The sequence below is a fragment of the Gopherus flavomarginatus genome, chromosome 4, assembly GCF_025201925.1.
Source record: "Gopherus flavomarginatus isolate rGopFla2 chromosome 4, rGopFla2.mat.asm, whole genome shotgun sequence".
Classification (NCBI taxonomy): domain Eukaryota; kingdom Metazoa; phylum Chordata; order Testudines; family Testudinidae; genus Gopherus; species Gopherus flavomarginatus.
The window spans coordinates 180,558,385-180,580,693 of record NC_066620.1 but is presented as its reverse complement, the minus strand read 5'-3'; the positions used below and the strand labels follow the sequence as shown (position 1 = coordinate 180,580,693).

Sequence of the window (22,309 nt, the reverse complement as noted above, 5' to 3'; positions counted from 1 at the left end):
TTATTTTCAGGATGGAAATGTTTTGGGAGAGGAGGGGGGGTTATGGCTGCACACATGCCTAGATGCGGAATAGCCCATTGATGTGGTCTATCATGTCGTGGTAATCGGCCTTGGTAATCTCTTCAAAAGTTTCTGCCAGAGCGTGGGCAATGCGCTTGCGCAAATTTATAGGGAGAGCCGCTGTGGTCCTTGTCCCAGTCAGGCTAACGCGTCCGCGCCACTGTGCCGCGAGGGGTGTGGGGACCATTGCTGCACACAGGCAAGCTGCATAGGGGCCAGGGCGGAATCCACATTGCTGTAGAAGACCCTCCCTTGCTTCCCAGGCGACCTGCAGCAGCGAGATATCTTCCAGGATAAACTCCTGTGGAAAGTGTTGGGATAGTGTTCAGGGTAGGTCCCCCTGCAGCTGTTTGCTTTCCCCAACACACAGAAACCCCAGTACAGCCCTGAACCAATCAGTTCCCCTTCCCAGGTAACCCACAGCAGTGAGATATCTTCCAGGATAAACTCCTGTGAAAAATGTTGGGATAGTGTTCAGGGTAGGTCCCCCTGCAGCTGTTTGCTTTCCCCAATGCACAGAAACCCCAGTACAGCCCTGAACCAATCAGTCCCCCTTCCCAGGTGACCCGCAGCAGCGAGATATCTTCCAGGATTAATTAACTCCTGCACTCATTCCCCATTACTCACCATTTCTTCGCTGCTGTGGGTTCCTTGTGTTCTGTTTGGTATGTGGAAAGTATGCAAAAGTGAGACTGTAAACTCCTTCACTGTGATTATACACAACGCTGCCTCTGTGTTAAATGTTTCAATTTTTGTCTTTCTAATAACAGTGTCCTTGAATACTTGACTAGCTGTATCTGACAGGCTACAAAATCTGCGGAAAAGGTCACAAAAAAGCAAAGAAGATATCGTGAAAGCAGTTATGAATCAGTCTGCCAGAGAGAGTAAAAAACAGCAGGAATGGAGGGAAAAAATGCAGCACTGAAGGGAAAGAGAAAGCAGGAAAAAGGCAGTGGCTAAGAAGAAAAGCATGAAGCAGCTGATAAGCATCCTGGCGCGCCAAACGGATGTATCCAGTCACTTGTAGCCATGCAGACAGAGCACTACCATGCCGCCCCCCACCCCCAGTCCCAAAGCTCTTTCCCTTGTGCCCCAATGTCAGCTCAAAACCCCCTTCTCCAGCATCCAGGTTCTTACCACCACCAGCTGCCCCCAACACCTGTACGTTCACCTATCAGCCCTGAGAACTACGACCCTTACCCTCTGCACTCAACCCCCATCACCATGCAGCATTTTCATCCTGAAGTGCAGCAGTCATTGCACAGCACTCCAGACAGGACATACTCAAACCTCTGACTGTACAGTTCACCACCCCACCCCCCTGCCCTTTTTGTTATTTTCTTTTCAATAAATGAACTCTTGGCTTTTAAAACAGTTTTTTTTATTGCAGAACGTGAAAGATATCGTAGCCCAGGAAAAAAACAGGCACTGCAAATCATTGTAACCACTGCACTTCATTCCCGTGCAAGGCACCAAACATTACTGTTGGCTTTCAGCCTCAAATTCCTCCCTCAAGGCATCCCTAATCCTTGTAGCCCTGTGCTGGGCCTCTCTAGTAGCCCTGCTCTCTGGCTGCACAAATTCAGCCTCCAGGCGTTGAATCTCAGAGGTCCATTCCTGACTGAATGTTTCACCCTTCCCTTCACAAATATTATGGAGGGTACAGCACGCGGATATAACCGCAGTGATGCTGCTTTCCCCCAAGTCTACTTCCCATAAAGAGATCTCCAGCGTCCTTTTAAACGGCCAAAAGCACACTCCACAGTCATTCGGCACGGCTCAGCCTGTAGTTGAACCGGTCCTTGCTCCTGTCAAGCTTCCTTGTATACGGTTTCATGAGCCAAGGCATTAACAGGTAAGCAGGGTCTCCCAGGATCACAATGGGCATTTCAACATCCCCTACTGTGATCTTCCGGTCTGGGAAAAAAGTCCTGGCCTGCAGCTTCCTGATCAAGCCTCTGTTCCGAAAGATGCGTGCATCATGCACCTTTCCAGGCCAGCCTGTGTAAATGTCAACGAATTGCCCACGGTGATCCACAAGCGCCTGGAGAACCATAGAGAAATACCCCTTCCGATTAATGTACTTGGATGCTAGGTGGGGTGGTGCCAGAATAGGAATATGCATCTCATCTATCGCCCATCCACAGTTAGGGAAACCCATTTGTGCAAAGCCATCCAGAATGTCCTGCATGTTCCTCAGAGTCACAGTTCTTCTTAGCAGGATGCGATTAATGGCCCTGCAAACTTGCATCAACACGATTCCAACGGTCGACTTTCCCACTCCAAACTGGTTCACGACTGATCGGTAGCTGTCTGGAGTTGCCAGCTTCCAGATTGCAATAGCCACCCTGCAGCACTGATAGCTGTCAGTGTGGCCACACTGCAGCGCTTTCCCTACACAGCTGTACAAAGACAGCTATAACTCCCAGCGCTGCACACCTGCAAGTGTAGCCTTTCCCAGACCTGAAGATGAGCTCTGTGTAGCTTGAAAGCTTGTGTCTTTCACCAAAGTTGATCCAATAAAACATATTACCTCATTCTCCTTTTCCCTGGAACTCCTATGTGGTCTCTCTGGAACACAGTATGCTTTATTTAATTCTTCTATTTCATATCTCCCTGTGCTGCCCAAGGAAAAACATACATACACACTTTTCCCAGCACAAGTTCACTATCCTTTTTACAAACACTGAGTCCTTATTTCCACTCTACTGAACCTATATTACTCAAACATGTGCTAGTTACAGGAAATAACTTCCTGACATGGTGAGCTGTAAGTGAATATTGAGATAATATAGTATCTTAGTGATAAGTTTTCCAAAAGTATCACATTTTTTATATTTTATTCACAGAATAGGCTATAGTTCCAGTTATACTTTGCAATAAAGTGTTTACATTCATTAGGAAAGTAATCAAAACTTTCTCTATGTTTAAAACTGTTTATATTTAAAAGTGCTTTTCAGATACATCCTCAGTGTTCTTCTTAAGAAACAGTAACATTACCTTGGTCATTTCCTGTCCCCCACTCACCTTGAACTCAGGGTGATGGAGAATAGCGCTTTGGTCAAAGATACCTGAGGGACCAAGCATGTACCTGTCAGAAGACCAAGTCCAACTCTGCATCAGACCATCTGATTACTCACGCTTGGGTCCTAAGTGTCTGTGTACACTGCAGCTGGGACATGCCTTCCAGCCTGGGAAGATGGACACATGCTAGCTCTGTTCAAAATAGCACACTAAAAAAAGCAGTGTGGATGTTGGCACATGGATGGCAGCATGGGCTACTCACCTGAATGGAAATGTGCCTAACCCCTTTGTTCCATACTTGGCTAGCCCATGCCGTAACATCCACACTGCTATTTTTTGGCAAGCTAGTTCAAGGAGAGCTAGTGCGAGGCTACCTACCTGGGCTGGGAGGCATTTCTATCTGCAGTGTACCCATTTCCTAAGGGGTCCCAGATTGTATGGAAGGGCTGGAAAACTCTTCCTACTTAAGGTACCTGATCCATCCACCTTAACTGATCATTCTCCCCTCATGGGTATCAAGGAAGCCTCTTTCTCTGTACGTGTAGAAGTGGCACAGGTCGTGAAAGCAACCCTCCCCTCCTTCCCTCACTACCATCTTTTTTGATGGGGTAGCTGGTCACTCCACATGTCTTCCACCCAGGTTGGGTTTTCTTGAAAGATGCATTTTTTGTGCGTGGTCTCAGTCCCAAACACATAGTCTGTTATTTTTCCAGCATGTGTAGAATCATAGAATATTAGTGTTGGAAGAGACCTCAGGAGGACATCTAAACCAATCCTCTGCTCAAAGCAGGACCAACATCAACAAAATCATCCCAGCCAAAGCTTTGTCAAGCCGGGCCTTAAAAACCTCTCAGGATGGAGATTTCACTACCTCCCTAGGTAACACATTCCAGTGGTTCGCCACCTTCCTAGTGTTTAGTGAAATAGTGTTTCCTAATATCCAACCTAAACCTCCCCCACGGCAACTTGAGACTATTGCTTCTTGTTCTGTCATCTGCCACCACAGAGAACAGACTAGCTCTATCTTCTCTGGAACCCCCTTCAGGTAGTTGAAGGCTGCTATCAAATTCCCCCTCACTCTTCTTCTTATCTGCAGACTAAATAATCCCAGTTCCCTCAGCCTCTCCTCATAAATCATTTTCCCAGCCCCCTAATAATTTTTGTTGCCCTCCGCTGGACTCTTTCCAATTTGTCCACATCTCTTCTGTAGTGGGAGGACCAAAACTGGACAGCCTCACCAGTGCTGAACAGAGGGGAATAATCATTTCCCTTGATCTGCTGGCAATACTTCTACTAATATATGCCATTGGCTTTCTTGGAAACAAGGACACACTGCTGATTCATACCCAGCTTCTCATTCACTGTAATCCCCAGGTCCTTTTCTGTAGAACTGCAGCTTAGCCAGTTGGTCCCCAGCCTGTAGTGGTGCATAGAATTCTTTCTTCCTAAGTGCAGGACTCTGCACTTGTCCTTGTTGAACCTCATCAGATTTCTTTTGGCCCAATCATCCAATTTGTCTAGGTCACTCTGGACCCTATCCCTACCCTCCAGCATATATACCTCTCCCCCCAGCTTAGTGTCATCTGCGTGTACCTTTAATCCTCTGTTCCAACCAGGACAGGACATAAGTACAGGTATACAACAGGTGTCACCTTCAACACAGCTTCTTTCCTCCATCCAGTTCACCTTCTGAGCTTCCTCCTGCTTCCTGTTCCTCCCAATTAATGTCCTCCCAGTTTCTGAGCTGTCTCGTTAGCCCAGCAATTGCCACCAATTGTCAGTGATCCCCACTAGAAACAGTTGATTGCTCCAATTAAGCCTGAAGACTTCTCTGTGTTGCAGCAACCTCTGTAACCAGAATACTACAACTAGCACTCTGTCACGGTTCTCATTCAAACATGACTTCATCCAGCCCTGCCAGACAGATCAACACCTTAATAACCAGGGTGATCAAAGACAGATGATAGACCTAAAAGAATCAACATATAGAGACTTGGGATGAAATCATGGCCCCAACAGTAGTCAATGGGAATTTTGCTACTGACTTCAATGGTGCCAAAATTTCACCACTGATTTTTGTTATGAGATTATCAGTGAACAAAGTAAACAAGGTCTCTATACTCTATACATAATCAGTTCTAAAACCAGACTGAAAGGGGCTTAAAAGATCTGAGGTCTCAAGATATTGCCAGAATTGTCTTGCTTTAATTTTCTCAGTAGTTTACCTCCCAATGGAAGATTAGAAACAGGGAAATAACTCATGAGACTGACATCATAAAGAGTTTCTTTCTTGAACACAGCCAGGCCTCACAATTTTGTATTTGAAAGGCTGGTTCCTTGCAGATCCGTGACTAGTTCCACTGACTATTGCCCTTTCTCTTGTTAATGTTTATTTCCGTTTTATTGAGTCACTTCAATGGGCCTACTTCTGTACTTAAAGTGAAGGAACATGCATAAGTGTTTTCAGGATCTGGGCCCCAAATTTTAATTTAGATGACTACATTTATGAAATAGTTAAAGTATATTCAAAAACAGGATAGCTTACTACATAAAGGAAAAAAAGTAATTCTGTGTAGTATATAATAGCCTGTTCTAAGAACAACTATTGGTCTGCTTTTTCTATCCTAGATGCTCATTCCTGTCTTTTCTATTTTATGTAACAGAATTGTTTAGTCTCTACATGTTACATATTATATTACTTCCGTACACATTCTTTATCACTATTGGGGATTAGAGTGAATTTTTATTTATCAAGGTTAACCTTATTTGGTCAGAAGATAAACCATAGCTATTTGACTTCAATAGGACTGTTCATATCCTTAAAATTTAAAGATGTCCATAGGCATTTGCAGGATTGGGGCTCCTCCTCGATGTAGTTGGGTTTCAGCAAATTAGTAACCTCTATAAGATCTCTGAATTTGAGTTCCATCAAGATCACTGAGGCACAGAATGCAGGCTTGTAACAATTTTGATTGTAATTTTTAATTTTAAAACCAGAGATCTCTGTAAGCCCAGCAGAACAGTTCTCTTCAGTGTGAAATTCTGAATTTGCTCCAGCAGTCATACTTAGCAAAACCAGGTAGAGAGATTATCTGAGACCAGCAGAGTCAGCTGTCGCTTTTCATGTGGCTTCCAAAAATAGTTCACATTTTAATGCTAAGGTAAGATTAATGTTTTTACCATTCACTGTCCAGTACTATAGTATTCCAGAACCTACTCTAGTTCACAGAAGTTTGACATGTCACATTTCATTTTAGCTATTGCAGTAAGAGAGAAAGATACAAATTTCCTAAGCAATATTGACAGACAGAGCTTATGAACACCAACCAAAAAGAACAAATGCCTGTAGATTTGTATGACACAATTACAGTATAGTGATTTCAGATATTCTACTTTGGGATACCCTGTAAAATCAAAAACAGGCACTGAACAAAACCAGGCTTAAGGGAGCACTGCGTTCATCAACACAATAATATGCCAAAAATTGAAAACATAGAAAAGACAAAATGTTTATCGCTTTTCCATTTAATATAAAGTAATAATGGAATATCAGGTGTCCTTCCTCCCATTTTTTCTCCAAATTCTTGATGTTTCTGGCTTATACAAGTAAGATACCAAACCCTGAGGCTCTTATTCATTTTTCTTCTCAACTAAAACTGGGATCAATGGGGACTTTGCCCATGTATGGGCTGAGTTTAAAAAAAAGAAACAAACAAAAAAAAAACAAACAGAATGAGGATGTCAGGATTGGTCCCAATATAGTCAAACAGAATAAAGACTAAAGTTGGGTCAAGACAGCTGTGCTTTTGTTTTGCAAAACTCAATAGTACTGGTGTTCTGGCTACAAGATCAAGTTTTTATCTGAAATACCAAAACCTTAAGACACTTGAAGGGGATTGGATACAAGGTTCCAGGTCTAGAACATCTCTAATAGGAACCACACATGAAGTGCTCACCCAGTTTTGCTTGTGTGGTAGATTTCAGTTTAATTTGAGAGAAAAACTGAGGTTTGAGGCCCATATTTTCCAACAGTTAACATATTCCTAGAAAAACTAATACCAATGACAATTATAAACACACATCAAGAGGAGTATGGTTGCCTTCCTAGTACATGCAGAAATTTTACACAGACTGACACAGCATTTCAGATTTTACAGTTCCTCAGCAATTATGATGCCATGCTATCTCCTCTTAAGTACTGAAACTTACCATGTTTATCAGGTGTACCTGGAGCAGTAAATGCTGAGTATTCTATATCACCAACTCAACAGTCATTACTGGCTTCATCAAGCTGGCCCTTTATATTACCTCCACTCATCTCTGCCAGGACTGGCAGTAAAGCCTGTCAAATACATAAAACAAAAATCTGCACAATCAAACATCCCTTTCTCCCCAGGCATTCCTCTGTGGGTGGGGAGTTTGGCAGTGCTACGCCACAACTGGGAGGCATAGTCAGTTAAATTCAGTCTCATTCTCTCTGGCCTGGGAGAGGTTAGTAGCCGGTCTTCTTTTTACCAGTGTTTCCCTTCGTATGACAAAGAAGGGAGATTATATGCTGCCCTGATTTATAGAACTTGCCCTGTTTGGCAGAGACATAGTGCTCTGCTCTGCCCTGCCCTACACTGGAAGGCCCCTGATCCCAGGACCTAAAAAGAACAGTTGTATAGGAATTTTCCAGATACTAGCTAAGACCCGAGTAAAAGATTTGTGTGTGTAGACAGTAGGGAGATTTGGGCTTCCCCTCTGATCTTAAAAGGCCATTATACCTGTTACAAGTCATTTTTAAAGAGAGTCCTCTGTCAGTGGTTACCATATTATGGTATCTGTAACATTAGATCTGGTCACATAATAGAGAAATTTGGTCATGAATTCAATGGGAAAAATGAACAAGACATTATTTGACCAGCTACACTAAATACATCATATTACTATATGCTATACATACGCAATTTCTGACTACATTCCCACAACACGTGGGCTGTGGGTAAATGGTGGTGGCACAGCACAGTTTGACGTACTACAGACTTTTCTAAGATACGAAATTCTTTGCATGGACATGATCCTTGCCAACAATGATCTGACAATAGTCTAAAACTAAATGTAAACAAATAAGAGTCTTGTTAAAGCAATCCTTTAAAATTGTCATGTAAACCTACCCTTCTCCATCTTCCCCAGACCGTTGTAACATACTAGTTTTATCCAATGTAGTACTACAGAAAACAGTATAGTGAATGTGCCACATTCTCAAATCTGTCAGGTGACAAAGGCTGACAAAGCAGGGAGCACTGAGATGAAAGAAAGACACTGACAAACATTACTTATGTGGTATCAAAAGGCCTGACCAAGCTCCACTGAAGTTAATAGGAATCTCTCCATTGACTTGAAGGGTGTTGAATTTTGCTTTTTGTAGGAAATTACCATTGAAGAAAAATGTGTTACAGACGTAGGCTTTCAAATAAAGTATTAAAGGAGGAAACAATACATATCCACTCCTTGTTTTAATAAACATAAATAACTTCCAATGCCAAGGAAGAAAAAGACTGATGAGAGGGTAAAATAAGGGTCTTGAACTGTGAAAGAGACCATTGTATTTATATTCCAGGTTTAGAATGCTGTTTATCAGAAGAAGTGTGTTCTGTTTGTACGACATAAGGTGAGGATCTGATTAGCTACTGTGGAGGCAAAATAATCCTTCACCAGCTCAAACAAAAACTATACCACCATTTTCCGTCTTCACCTCTTTGAATCCCCACAAATCATATTTCTAACAATAAGCTTATTTTCACGGATATTCAATTATTTTCAGTACTTCAGAGTCTCTTGCACAATTTATTATACTAGTATCATTTCCATCAATCTTCATCTCCATGTTTTCAACTTATCTTTCAGCCATCAACTTTCTTGAACTGAAGTTTTCAAACTTTTTATCTGCAGTAATTGTAAACTCACTTGGAATACATCCAATCTTTTACCAATATCCATGGTGTTTTGAAGGCTGTCACGATTTGATGAGCCAGACCTGTGTCTTCTGATAGTGTGAAAATGAAAACATATATGGTCTCAATGCACAGATTACACCAAGTTTAGAGTGCAATTTCCAATCTTCCCTGGAACTGTTTCTTTTTTGTTTAGTGTATTTTATGCTACCCATAATGAGTGTGATCCAGATAAAATAATTAAAGACATAACATTCCAGAAATTGTGAAAGTAAATCTCAGAGCGCATTCCTGTATAAGCCAGCTCCACTTCATATATTCTAAGGCCTTGATCCAATAAAACACTTAATTCCCCTTAAGTTTGATGGGATTGAAGCACTTGCTTCAGGAATGAACACACAGAGCCACCCCCACTGTGGTCAATTTATCTTTGTGTACCAACACAAAGCTGATTTACTAGTAACCTGAGGATTCCCTCTGCATATTTCAGTACTTTTATCTGGTTGTAAGATGCCTATGCAACAGCGGAAGTGAATGGGAAGGTAGAAGAAAATGATAAGGGCGAGAAGAATGTACCCTTGGGGAGGTGTTGAGACTAGGAAAAATGGGGGAAGAAAGGTACAGACAACATGGTAAGGTAGAACTGACAAGACAAGTTATCAGGTGGCAAAGAACAAATGGATAACAAAAGAAAAAACCATTAACACCAGCACCCAGAGACTAGAAGACTAAGGGCACTGCAAAACAGGAATCTTTTAGTTCACACCTGCAATGTCCACATAGGGGAGTTACAGCACAGCACTTTGGTGCACACTGCTGTTTGGAACCCTGTAGTCCCAACTGTGCGGCAGTATAGACATGCCCTAAAAAGTTTTCATGTAGAGAAAGGCAAGCTCTGCTATTAGGAGTAGAAGAGGACAGGAAAGGCAGTTTGCTGTGAAGCTGCATTATTGTTGACATTGCTGCTGGGAGCTCCAGCTGGCTGTTGGGCTTTCAGGGTAGCTGGGAGCTTTTAAATTCCACCCCTGGAAGTGCTGGTTGTCACATAGGAGGCCACTTATGGAGGTGCTGCCAGCATCAGTCATCCTGAGGTAAGATCCCAAGAGCTCCAGTTGTGCTTCAGAGGCCAAAAAGGCCCTGTTCTCCCAGCCTCCTTACCCATTGTTGCTGCTGATGGCCCTTTGCTTAGATCTGAAATTAGTGTTCAATTACACATTTATCCAAACTGAACAACTTTCACTAAACTACAAATGAACATATACAGGAAACCTTCAGCTTAAAATAGAGAGAGAATTTAACAGCCTGCAGCAGGCCATAGCTCCTCCCTAGCTGATGGTTGGACTAGCAATTATTCTGAAATGGTAAAAATTAATAGCAAGGAAAACACTCTCTAAGGTCTCCCTAGGACTTGAAAGTTGCCCTGACAATCTGAAAGACACAAAGAAACTCTTGCAAACTATTTTCAAAGAATACAACTAACTAGATTCTACACCATGTGCTGTGTTTCAGTGGCCACTGTCCCCGAGTGGCTTAGCTCCTTGTTAGGTGACACAATATTGTAAGTAATCAGAATAAAAGTGAGATTATGAATGTAAACCTTCTGCTAGGTGGTTAAGAGCAGCAGTGAGGGCTGGGTTCAATGTATCTAGTGTTCCTCTTTACCAATATATGAACTGACTCAAGACCCCTCCCAGAAACTTAGGAAAATGAAACAAACCCATCTTAGGTGTCTTTAACAGCCAGAATTTCCCCACTTGCAAGCATTCCAAGTCTGTTTACAAACAAGTAAACCTTTGTTAGTGGGAAGGGAACACATTCATAAATGTGGGAAAACAAAGAAACCAAATTATTTATATATATATATACACACACATACACATACACACACAGAATAATAACACCCCTCCAGCTATTTGGCAGTAGTACACCTAACTCCCTTCCTACCCACTGGTGAGAATGTCCCAAAGCTGAGAGTCCCATGACTGCACCACATCAAGCATGCACCAACTCTACTCATGATTTGCCTCAGTGATACATAGTTGTCCAATTTGCAGGTCTATCTCCAGTTCCAAGGGAGATGCTTGACCAGTTCCACCTTGAAGAACCACCACTTAACCTAGCTTAATGATTCAGCTTTATTAAGGTTCTGTGTAGGCAAATAAAACTCTATATCAGCACTTGTCTCTTTTCCCCAACAGAAGGAGTAGAAAGCTCTTTCTCCTCTGGCTATATTGTTTAGCATTGTTTCTATATGTTTTGTTTAGGTTTCTCATTAGGTATCACATATTGATTACACACACAGCAGCAGCATTTCTCCAATCTTTCTCACCAATGCAATGTAACCAAGGTACTGTACTGGCTGGCTGAATGAATATCTCTTGGCATTTCCTGAAACAGCCTTGAAGGAGTGTGGCTCCTCCCAGCTGGTGGAAAGTAACTCTATGAAGAAGTTTAGTGTAGGGGTATGCTTCCTGCATCAGGAGATAGGGAACTTGTCCTGCTGATGACGTCGAAAACAGGAGCTCTGCCAATAATAAATGGTCGGGGTTCTATTGCTTACTGTGCCTGTGTCATTATTTTGAGGATTTGGCCTGACTAGGCTTATCCATCAGGAAATAACCATGAGGTCACATAACAGTATTTTAACCCTGACCTAGGATCATAGTTACATAAGAAAGGGGAGGTTTAGTCTCCTTGCCCATTCAGTCCTTCACCTTTTTAATGAGACCATCAAAAGTTAGTGCCATTAGTACAAGCTGTAGGGGTGTTTTGTCATAACATTTTTCCCAGATCTGGACCTTAGCGTCCAAAATATGGGTGTTAGCATGAAAACCTCCAAGCTTAGTTACCAGCTTGGACCTGGTAAAGCTGCCACCAGCCAGGAATCTATACAGTGCCTGGCGCACTGTGGTCTTCCCAAAACCTTCCCTGGGGAACCCCCAGACTCAGATTCCTTGAGTCTCACAACAAAGGGGAATAAACCATTTCCCTTCCCCCCTCCGGGTGTTCCCTCCCAGGGTTCCTGGAGAGATATACAGAAGCAAGCTCCGTGAATCTAAACAGAGGGACTCCACCCTCCCTGTTTCCAGTCCTGGAAACACAAATACTTCCCCCCTCACCCAGAGGGTATGCAAAGTCAGGTTAGTAAATCTAACACAAAGATATTTTCCCCCCTGACTTCTTCCTCCCACCAATTCCGTGGTGAGCTGCAGACACAATTCCCTGGAGTCCCCACTAAAGAAAAACTCCAACAGGTCTTAAAAAGAAGGCTTTATATAAAAAAGAAAGAAAAGGACATAAAAATGGTCTCTCTGTATTAAGGTGACAAATACAGGGTCATTTGCTTAAAAGAAAAAAATGAATAAACAGCCTTACTCAAAAAGAATACAATTCAAAACATTCCAGCAACTACACACATGTAAATACAAAAGAAAACAATATAAACCTTATTGTCTTACTATTTTTGTACTTACAACTTGGAAACAGAAGATTAGAAAGCCAGAAGACAGAAAGATCACTCTCAGAGCCGAGAGGGTCAGACAGAAGACAAAGGACAAAGAACTCACACACAAACTTCCCTCCACCCAGATTTGAAAAAGTCTTGTTTCCTGACTGGTCCTCTGGTCAGGTGTTTCAGGTTACTCCTTTCCAGGTGAAAGAGACATTAACCCTTAGCTATCTGTTTATGACATGTTTTTTGAGATGTGAAAACTTGTCCACCAGGAACTAGGTTTAGGCTACCATATTCATTTCCACATAGCCAATGAACAGCTGTGGGCTGGTGAGAACTTTTAATCACTACTGTGTTGGGTTGGGTTCCAGAGAAGTGCTGTATGTAGTTTGTATACAAGATTAAATTGATCTGGGTAATTTTCAATCAGGCTGATCGATCAAATGTGCTATAGCAAACACTATTAGCTTAGAGAGACAGTAAACATTATGGTGGTGTGCTCTAAATTTAATAATGGCAATAATAATGGAACAAATCCTTAGGGGAGCTGAGCATTCTTCTCTCTTATTGATAACAGGAGCACCTCTCAAGATTTGGCCCAATAATCATGATATATGCCAAATAAGGCAAATATAGTATCATTGCCCATTGATTGTCTGGACCTATTAAACTTTATTGTTTTAGGCAATACTTTATTCAGTCTGATGGTAAAGCTTTCTGCAAATAAAAGGAGTAACACTTTGCTTATCAGTTTTCTAGTCTCCGATGTGTGATTTCCAGTGGTAATGGCTTTAATGACATTTGCCCAATTATCCAGCTGTCTGAGATATTTCTAAGGTGCCTATCACCATGGTATCTAAGCACTGACAAGTATATGACAGGAATTACATAAAAGAATAATGTGTTCTATAGTAAAAGGATAATTCCATGTTTTATAGTGTTTTCCTCATAAGAATGCAACCACAATTCATTTTAAAAAAGAATACCCTTTTCAATGAAGCAGAGAGAAGAGAATTTGTTTTTCCCCAATGAGAAACTTTTAGACTCATAGACTCATAGACTCCAGGACTGGAAGGGACCTCGAGAGGTCATCAAGTCCAGTCCCCTGCCCTCATGGCAGGACCAAATATTGTCTAGACCATCCCTAATAGACATTTATCTAATCTACTCTTAAATATCTCCAGAGATGGAGATTCTACAACTTCCCTAGGCAATGTATTCCAGTGTTTAACTACCCTGACAGTTAGGAACTTTTTCCTAATGTCCAACCTAAATCTCCCTTGCTGCAGTTTAAGCCCATTGCTTCTTGTTCTATCATTGGAGGCTAAGGTGAACAAGTTTTCTCCCTCCTCCTGATGACACCCTTTTAGATACCTGAAAACTGCTATCATGTCCCCTCTCAGTCTTCTCTTTTCCAAACTAAACAAACCCAATTCCTTCAGCCTTCCTTCATAGGTCATGTTCTCAAGACCTTTAATCATTCTTGTTGCTCTTCTCTGGACCCTCTCCAATTTCTCCACATCTTTCTTGAAATGCGGTGCCCAGAACTGGACACAATACTCCAGCTGAGGCCTGACCAGCGCAGAGTAAAGTGGAAGAATGACTTCTCGTGTCTTGTTTACAACACACCTGTTAATGCATCCCAGAATCACGTTTGCTTTTTTTGCAACAGTATCACACTGTTGACTCATATTAAGCTTGTGGTCTACTATGACCCCTAGATCTCTTTCTGCCATACTCCTTTCTAGACAGTCTCTTCCCATTCTGTATGTGTGAAACTGATTGTTCCTTCCTAACTGGAGCACTTTGCATTTATCTTTATTGAACTTCATCCTGTTTACCTCAGACCATTTCTCCAATTTGTCCAGATCATTTTGAATTTTGACCCTGTCCTCTAAAGCAGTTGCAATCCCTGCCAGTTTGGTATCGTCCGCAAACTTAATAAGCGTACTTTCTATGCCATCTAAATCGTTGATGAAGATATTGAACAGAACCGGTCCCAAAACAGACCCCTGCGGAACCCCACTTGTTATACCTTTCCAGCAGGATTGGGAGCCATTAACAACTACTCTCTGAGTACGGTTATCCAGCCAGTTATGCACCCACCTTATAGCAGCCCCATCTAAATTGTACTTTCCTAGTTTATCTATAAGAATATCATGCGAGACCGTATCAAATGCCTTACTAAAGTCTAGGTATATCACATCCACCGCTTCTCCCTTATCCACAAGGCTCGTTATCCTATCAAAGAATGTTATCAGATTAGTTTGACACGATTTGTTCTTTACAAATCCATGCTGGCTATTCCCTATCACCTTACCACCTTCTAAGTGTTTGCAGATGATTTCTTTAATTACCTGCTCCATTATCTTCCCTGGCACAGAAGTTAAACTAACTGGTCTGTAGTTTCCTGGGTTGTTTTTATTTCCTTTTTTATAGATGGGCACTATATTTGCCCCCGTCCAGTCTTCTGGAATCTCCCCGGTCTTCTGGAATCTATTCAATTATGATAAGATGGATTCTCTTGCCATCTCAGTTCTATAAAACAATTAAGAAAACCTCTTTTGATAATTTTTATTTTAAGTAAACCAAATATTCAATCAAATCATATTCCTCCCCAGAATTTAAGTCACTGGTAGACAGTCCCTTTTTGAATATCCCAGATGAATATTATCAAAATAAATGTTCTAACTAGAGGTATCAGACAAGAAGATACTCCTGTCAATTGTCTGTAATGGACCACTCTCTTACCACTTCAGAAGTTATTTTTCCTCCCTTGATATCCTGCTGTTAATTGATTTATCTTCTTTGACTGACCTCACACTTCATAAAGCAACCCCTATCCTATCATGTATTTATACCTGCTCCTGTATTTTTCACTTCATGCATCCGATGAAGTGGGTTCTAGCCCATGAAAATTTATGCCCAAATAAATTTGTTATTCTCTAAGATGCCACAAGGACTCCTCATTGTTTTAACAAGAGGTAGTATATTGTTCTGTCTATCATAGTTCCATTCACTTTAAGACTCATAAAAAATGATACAAAAATCATTGGAATTAGGGTCTCCCAAAAAATTAGTTGGCTTCAGCAGAAAAAAGGAAAAGCAAGTATGCATGTTTCAGACTTTATTTATTTATTTATTTTAAATTTATTTTCTACATTCCCAGTTCAAAACAATCTTTGACTTTTACTTAGGAATCTTGCTGGACTAAAATGGAACAATTCTCTCCACCTTGGACTAACCCTTACATACTTTATTTGGCAACAAACAAATGATCTTTCTGAACATCTGATAATCTCTCACATATGATTTATATCTGGAATGGAAATCCTAAATTACTGTATATTAGCTATGCTTTCTCTATTTCTCCCATTCTCTCCACTCCAAATATTTTATTCTTTACATCCAAAAGCCAAGCTAAAGCATTTATGGAAAGACTAAATAATCCTTATTAAGTACACATCATGTTTATTAACATGTTATTTTTATTTGTATTCCAATAATACCTAGAGGCCCTCGTGACAGAACAGTGCTCGATTGTGCTAGGCACTGCACACATACAATAACAGAAATGGTCCCTGCCTCAGAGAACCTGCAAGTTATAAAAGGTCGTGTAATGTCTTAGCACCAAGTCACAGCTTCACATGATACTGTTCACTCTGTACATTAGATATCCCTATGTTTCCAACAAGATACTGCTTCTTTGAGATTAAGCAGAAAAGTTACTTGATTCTGCAAATAGCAATGTCTAGCTCCTTGGGAAAAGTGAGGAGACTTTGGGAACTGGTAGGCCCAGGAAGAAAAGGTGAACCATTAGTAGGAGGCAGCCCAGGGAGAGAGCAGTGAGGCCAGAGAGAGAAGGCCCAGACTGCTGAGCTGAAGGTCCCTGGGCTGGAATCCAGAGAAGTAATCAGGCCTGGGTTCCCTACCAGCAACTGGGTGAATGGCACTGAAGCTATGAGGAGGAAGACTGCCTAGGACTATTGAGCAAAATCCACCCGGAAAGGGGAAACATAGATAGTGTCACAGCCAGAGGGCTGAGCCACAAAGAGGACACTGTGGTTCCTGAGGCTGCAAAAGAGGCTACAGGGGGACAACAGAGACAGAGGAATTGATAGAGTACCAGACGGAGGCACCAGCCCAGTGGTGAATGGTGAATCCTATCACATATAAGAATAAGAAATTTTTCCAGTGTATTCATACTGGATTGTGAATGCCTATGAAAATTATCTTTTCAACATTTACAACTGTATCATAGACTAACTGACAATGCATAGTCTTCATATTTTCAGCAGTAGGTCTTAAAGAATAAAACTGTTTATTCTTGTGTAGGCACATGGATGTCTTAATGTACTACATGCAATTTCAAGGTGAGTAGTAGCCTTATGAATGGTTTATATGGAAGAAACTTTTCATGCATTAGAAAGATAATGTCAGGTATCTGGACTGTGTTGCAGCATCTTTTTCCTATGGATTTAAGCAGTTTTTTGTGCAGTATTTATTTTGTAGCAATACAGTGTGAGATCCAGATCTGATTGAAGTCAATGGCAAAGTTCCCATTTAAGGAAATGTAGGCTCAGTGCCATACTGAATACAGGGTACGCAACATGCCATCATTTTCATTATTTTTATATGCACCTCAAATATTTCATCTGAAATCAAAGTATAAAAGTTACATAAAACTTACCACTTCTTCATGGGAAGCACCTTCTACATTTATGCCATTAACCTAAAAATGAATATACCATAGAAAGTGATTTGCAACATATAAATAATGTAATAAAAATAAACATTAAAACACGCTTAAAACAAATATGTGTGTTGAATAAATGTACAATTTACTGACCTGTATTAGTGCATCTCCTATAAATAACATTCCTGTTTGGTCAGCTGTGGGGGTTACAAAAAGCAGTATGTTAAGTGAAAGACTTAATTAATGACATATAATGCTTCAATACTTGCTTAAGCACGCTCTTTGTAACCGTGAAACATTTTAAACTACTTTTCTTGTGAAAATGCCAGTGGCATAACAATCAGGAATCATCCAGTAAAGCTAAATAGATTGGTACCAATTTTAAGCAAATTAAGAGAGTTCCTTTCCATGCACAAATGATTTATTTAATATGGAACACAAATGTCATTTCTCACTAATGAATGATTTCATTAAATTATGTGGAAAGTGTGATTCACATTTTTCATTAGTCTTGCTCAGACAGTAAAATAGGAATTCTAGAAGCTACTTAACAACTTATTTATTTATTTATTGCTTGGAACAAATTTACAGGGACTGGTATAATTAAAGAAGCTGTGCCTAGAATTTAATAAAACTATTTAAGATGAAGTTTGAGTTCGCTCTGTTCAGTAGAACAACACAACACATTATTTCAACCAGTAATTTGCATATTTTCTACATCCTGAAATCAACAGAAATGACACCCTGAAGGAGCACACACAACAAATCTGCTTCAAATGTGAACAGTCACTTTTGGGAGGTGAATTTCACCTACTGCTGATGACATGCGTTTTCAATGTGCATTCAGGGAGCTTACCATCTCCTCCGCTGTTCACACCCTGACCCTGCAAACACTCATTTGGTTAACCTGAAGCACCCAGGTAGTCTCTTTTGAGACTACTCATCTGCTGAAAGTTAAGCACATATCTGGGCCTGAGACTTACAAGATTTTAAAAATATAACACTCAACTTAATATTTTGGGAGATTGAAATGGAGTCTGACCACACAGTACTCTCTCAGCTTCTGCCATATTGGATTTGACAATATGAACAATGAAGCTTCCATTCAAAATAGTTCTGAAGACATTGGAGTTACATCAGAGTAGAATTTGCTGCCATCACTTTGGTTGGATAAAATAAGTACATTTACTTAATATTTGTTAGTATTTAGGCAACATTTAATTATTTTTCCATTAATCTCTTTTAAATGACAGCTTGTAGATACTATTAATGTAAAGAAAATGCTTTTTTTGGGATTCTAACTTATCTTGTATTTAAAAAAGAATAATCATGCTTGCAATCTCTGGTGTAGGTATATATATAAAGTCAGCCTATAGTGAGGGAAATACAAACAAAAGAAACATAGGATATGTCTATGTTGCAGTTGGGACAGCATAAGTAGGCACACCCAGGTAGGGTTACCAGACAGCAAATGTGAAAAACTGGGAAAGGAGTTGGGGGGTAATAGAAGCCTGTATAAGAAAAAGATTCAAAAATCAGGACTGTCCCTATAAAATTGGGACATCTGGTCACCCTACACCCAGGCTACCTCTAATCATGCTAGCTCACTAAAAATAGCAGTGTTGCTGTGGTGGAATAAGTGGTGACACAGGATAGCCCCCTGTTTATCTACTTATAGTCCCAGGTGGAATTGTACTCAGTTGGCTAGCCTGTGTCATCACCCATACCACCACAACTATACTGCTATTTTTAGCAAGTGTGGTCAGTCAAAGCTAGCTTGGGTACGCCTACATGTTCTGCAAATGCACCTCCTGATTGCCGTGGTCAGAAAGGTGAGCATATTATTCCACCGAGTGATCATCAAAATAAGGCACTTAGCAATAATAAGTTAATGTGTAGTTACTCCGTAAAAGCCATGCTGTATGCTTGATTGTTGTGCAAACTTCCTAATGACATTGCTGAGGGATCTGCTCTGGATTGAGATCAGTAAATGTCCTACAATTTATGCTCCAGTCCATGAGTTTAATTTTAAAATGGAAGATAGCTCTCTCCAGAACGTCACTGACAGTGATGAACCCGATTCTAAAGGGCACACCCTTTAGATACCCAGACAACAGCCAGTTACAAGTATGTACGAGAAGACGAAATACAGGTTAAAAATATTTTACTGGATCAAAAAGCAGGTGAATGCATAGTATTGGAAGGCAGAAAGTACTGCAAAATATGTATATTTTAAACTCAAAGGCATCACCATATCCATTCTTTCACAAGAAGCACTACTTCTACAAACAGTCTTACACAAAAACAATGAGGAGTCCTTGTGGCACCTTAGAGACTAACACATTTATTTGGGCATAAACCCATACACTCAGATGTATGGAGTGAAAAAAAGTAGGCAGGTATAAATACACAGCACATGAAAAGATGGGAGTTGCCTTACCAAGTAGGAGGTCAGTGCTAATGAAGCCAATTCAATTAGGGTGGATGTAGCCCATTCCCGACAGTTGACAAGAAGGGGTGAGTATCAACAGAGGGAAAATTACTTTTTGCAGTGACCCAGCCATTCCCAGTCTTTATTCAGGCCTAATTTGATGGTGTCAAGTTTGCAAATTAATTAACCCTGAACCAATCCCTGCAACAAACACCATTGCCAACTCTGTCTGCATCTCTGTTCAAGGAACACCTTCATACGACGTAATCACATCAGCCACACCATCAAGGGCTCGTTCACCTGCACATCTACCAATATGATATATGCCATCATTTGCCAGCAACACTCTTCTGCCATGTACATTGGCAAACTGGACAGTCTCTACGCAAAAGAATAAATGGACACAAATCAGACATCAAGAATTGTAACATTCAAAAACCAGTAGGAGAACATTTCAATCTCCATGAACACTCAATAACAGACTTAAAATGGCCATTCTTCAGCCAAAAAATAAACAAAAAAACCCCCAAAACCAGACTTCAACGAGAAACTGCAGAACTGGAATTCATTTGCAAACTTGACACCATCAAATTAGGCCTGAATAAAGACTGGGAGTGGCTGGGTCACTAAAAAAAATAAGTTTCCCTCTGTTGATACTCACCCTTCTTGTCAACTGCTGGGAATGGGCCTCATCCACCATGACTGAATTGGCCTCATTAGCACTACAAAAAGTAACAGAGTAAATAGGGAAGTCTTGCTATGAAGGAATCACAAGCTATCACATGCCTTTCATTGTGTGAAACACTCACCCCCTCTAAGGGACTGGGAGGGGCAAAGGAATGCTGGACATATGTTCCTTTCCCCACCTTCATCTGCAGAACAAGTCTTGTGCATGGGAAGGGTACCACCAAGAGTATTGTTCACTCTCTGAAGGAATGGAGTAGTAGGTGTGCTATCCCAATAAGGAAGGCAGAGATGATAAATTCCTTTTCCTGCAGTGGGGCAGTTCCATGCTGTCCCCAATACATATCAGTTCCTATGTGGCTCTCTAGAGCTGTTAGGAAGGGCATGTCTAAAATAAATGACCCATGGTATGGCCACAGCTGACCCAGGTCAGCTGTTTTATAGAGCCGTGCGTGGATACAAATTTATACTTGTGGATGCAGATATCCATGGATACCAATTTATATCCAGAGAACCGCAGGGCTCTCCCAGGAACTGTAGCGGCAAAAGGATCAGAATGTGGAGCCACTGCTCCCAGAAGCCAGCGCCCCATGCCAGCAGCTCCTCTGATGCGCTATACTGCCCACAGCCCTGCCTCCATCCCTTCCATGCAGCTGTCTGCCTCTCCTGTCTGGGGCGTGCACTCCACTTGAACACAATAGCATGACCAGTGGGCAGGGCTGGGCTTCGGGCTGGACATTTGGACTCAGGCTGGACCCGAAGCTCTGAGACCTCTTCCAGAGGAATGGATCTGGTAGCCCTGGCTCCAACCTGAACCTGAGCTGCTCTTTTTAGCCCCCCAGTCTGAGCTCTGAAAGCTCAAGTCAGCTGACCTGGGCTCTAAGACTTAGTGCTGCAGGTTTATCGCAGTGTAGACTTACCCATAGTAAGAGATGACTGGGGAAAAGAAAATCACAGCCAAATATTCTACTAGAACTTCAAAATCAGAAAAAGACTGAACCTAGGAATTGTCAGTTGTTAGGTGTAGCTTTAATCCCTTATAAAACATGGACCACTTGAGAGAAAAGCATTTCTAACCATTCAAAAGATAATGGAACAATGAATGGTCAGTATCATACCAGAAAAACTTGATCATTTTTTTCACAGAATCAGTAAATGAAACATTCCTGGACTTCACTAAAGCATGGGGACATAATATTTCATAAAGTTATATCTGAAAAAAACAGTATTTCAGACTGAATTGAACTGGCCATCAGGAAATTTAGACTTGAAATTAGACAAAGGTTTCTAAACATCAGAGGAATGAAGTTCTGGAACAGCCTTCCAAGGGGAGCAGTGAGGGCAAAAGACATATCTGGCTTCAAGACTAAGCTTGATAAATTTATGGAGGGGATGGTATGATGGGATAGCCTAATTTTAGCAATTAATTGGTCTTTGACTATTAGTGGTAAATATGCCCAATGGCCTGTGATGGGATGTTAGATGGGGTGGGATCTGACTTACCACAGAGAATTCTTTCCTGTGTGTCTGGCATGTGAGTCTTGCCCACATGCTCAGGGTTTAGCTGATCGCCATATTGGGGATTGGGAAGGAATTTTCCTCCAGGGCACATTGACAGAGGCCCTGGGGGTTTTTCACCTTCCTCTGCAGCATGGGGCACAGATCACTTGCTGGAAGATTCTCTGCACCTTGAAGTCCTTAAACCATGATTTGAGGACTTCAGTGGCTCAGACATAGGTCTGATACAGGAGTGGGCGGGTGAGATTCTGTGGCCTGCTTTGTGCAGGAGGTCAGCCTAGATGATCATAATGGTCCCTTCTGACCTTAAAAAGTCTATGATTCTATGATTCTAACAATTTCTGAAAGAAAATAAAGCACAGAGTAATGATAAGCAGCACCGAATAACATTTTACAGGAATACTTAGTGGTTGCCTTAGGGATTAGTGTTAAACCTGCTCTTGCTCAACATCTTCATTAATTATCTGAAAGAGGAGTAAATAGTATACTAATTACATTAATAGATTATA

At 41.2% G+C, this 22,309-nt stretch overlaps 1 protein-coding gene across 1 annotated transcript in view; it reads right to left on the bottom strand.

Moving 5' to 3' along the window:
• The window catches only part of SNTG2 (syntrophin gamma 2), a 272,147-nt gene that overhangs the window by 179,630 nt on the left and 70,208 nt on the right, over positions 1 to 22,309 (bottom strand). The window contains exons 5-6 of the mRNA XM_050951641.1: positions 17,321 to 17,364; positions 17,162 to 17,203 (exon numbers count right to left, since the gene is read on the bottom strand). Coding sequence (XP_050807598.1) covers positions 17,162 to 17,203; positions 17,321 to 17,364 — 86 coding nt within the window. The remainder of the gene's footprint in view (positions 1 to 17,161; positions 17,204 to 17,320; positions 17,365 to 22,309) is intronic.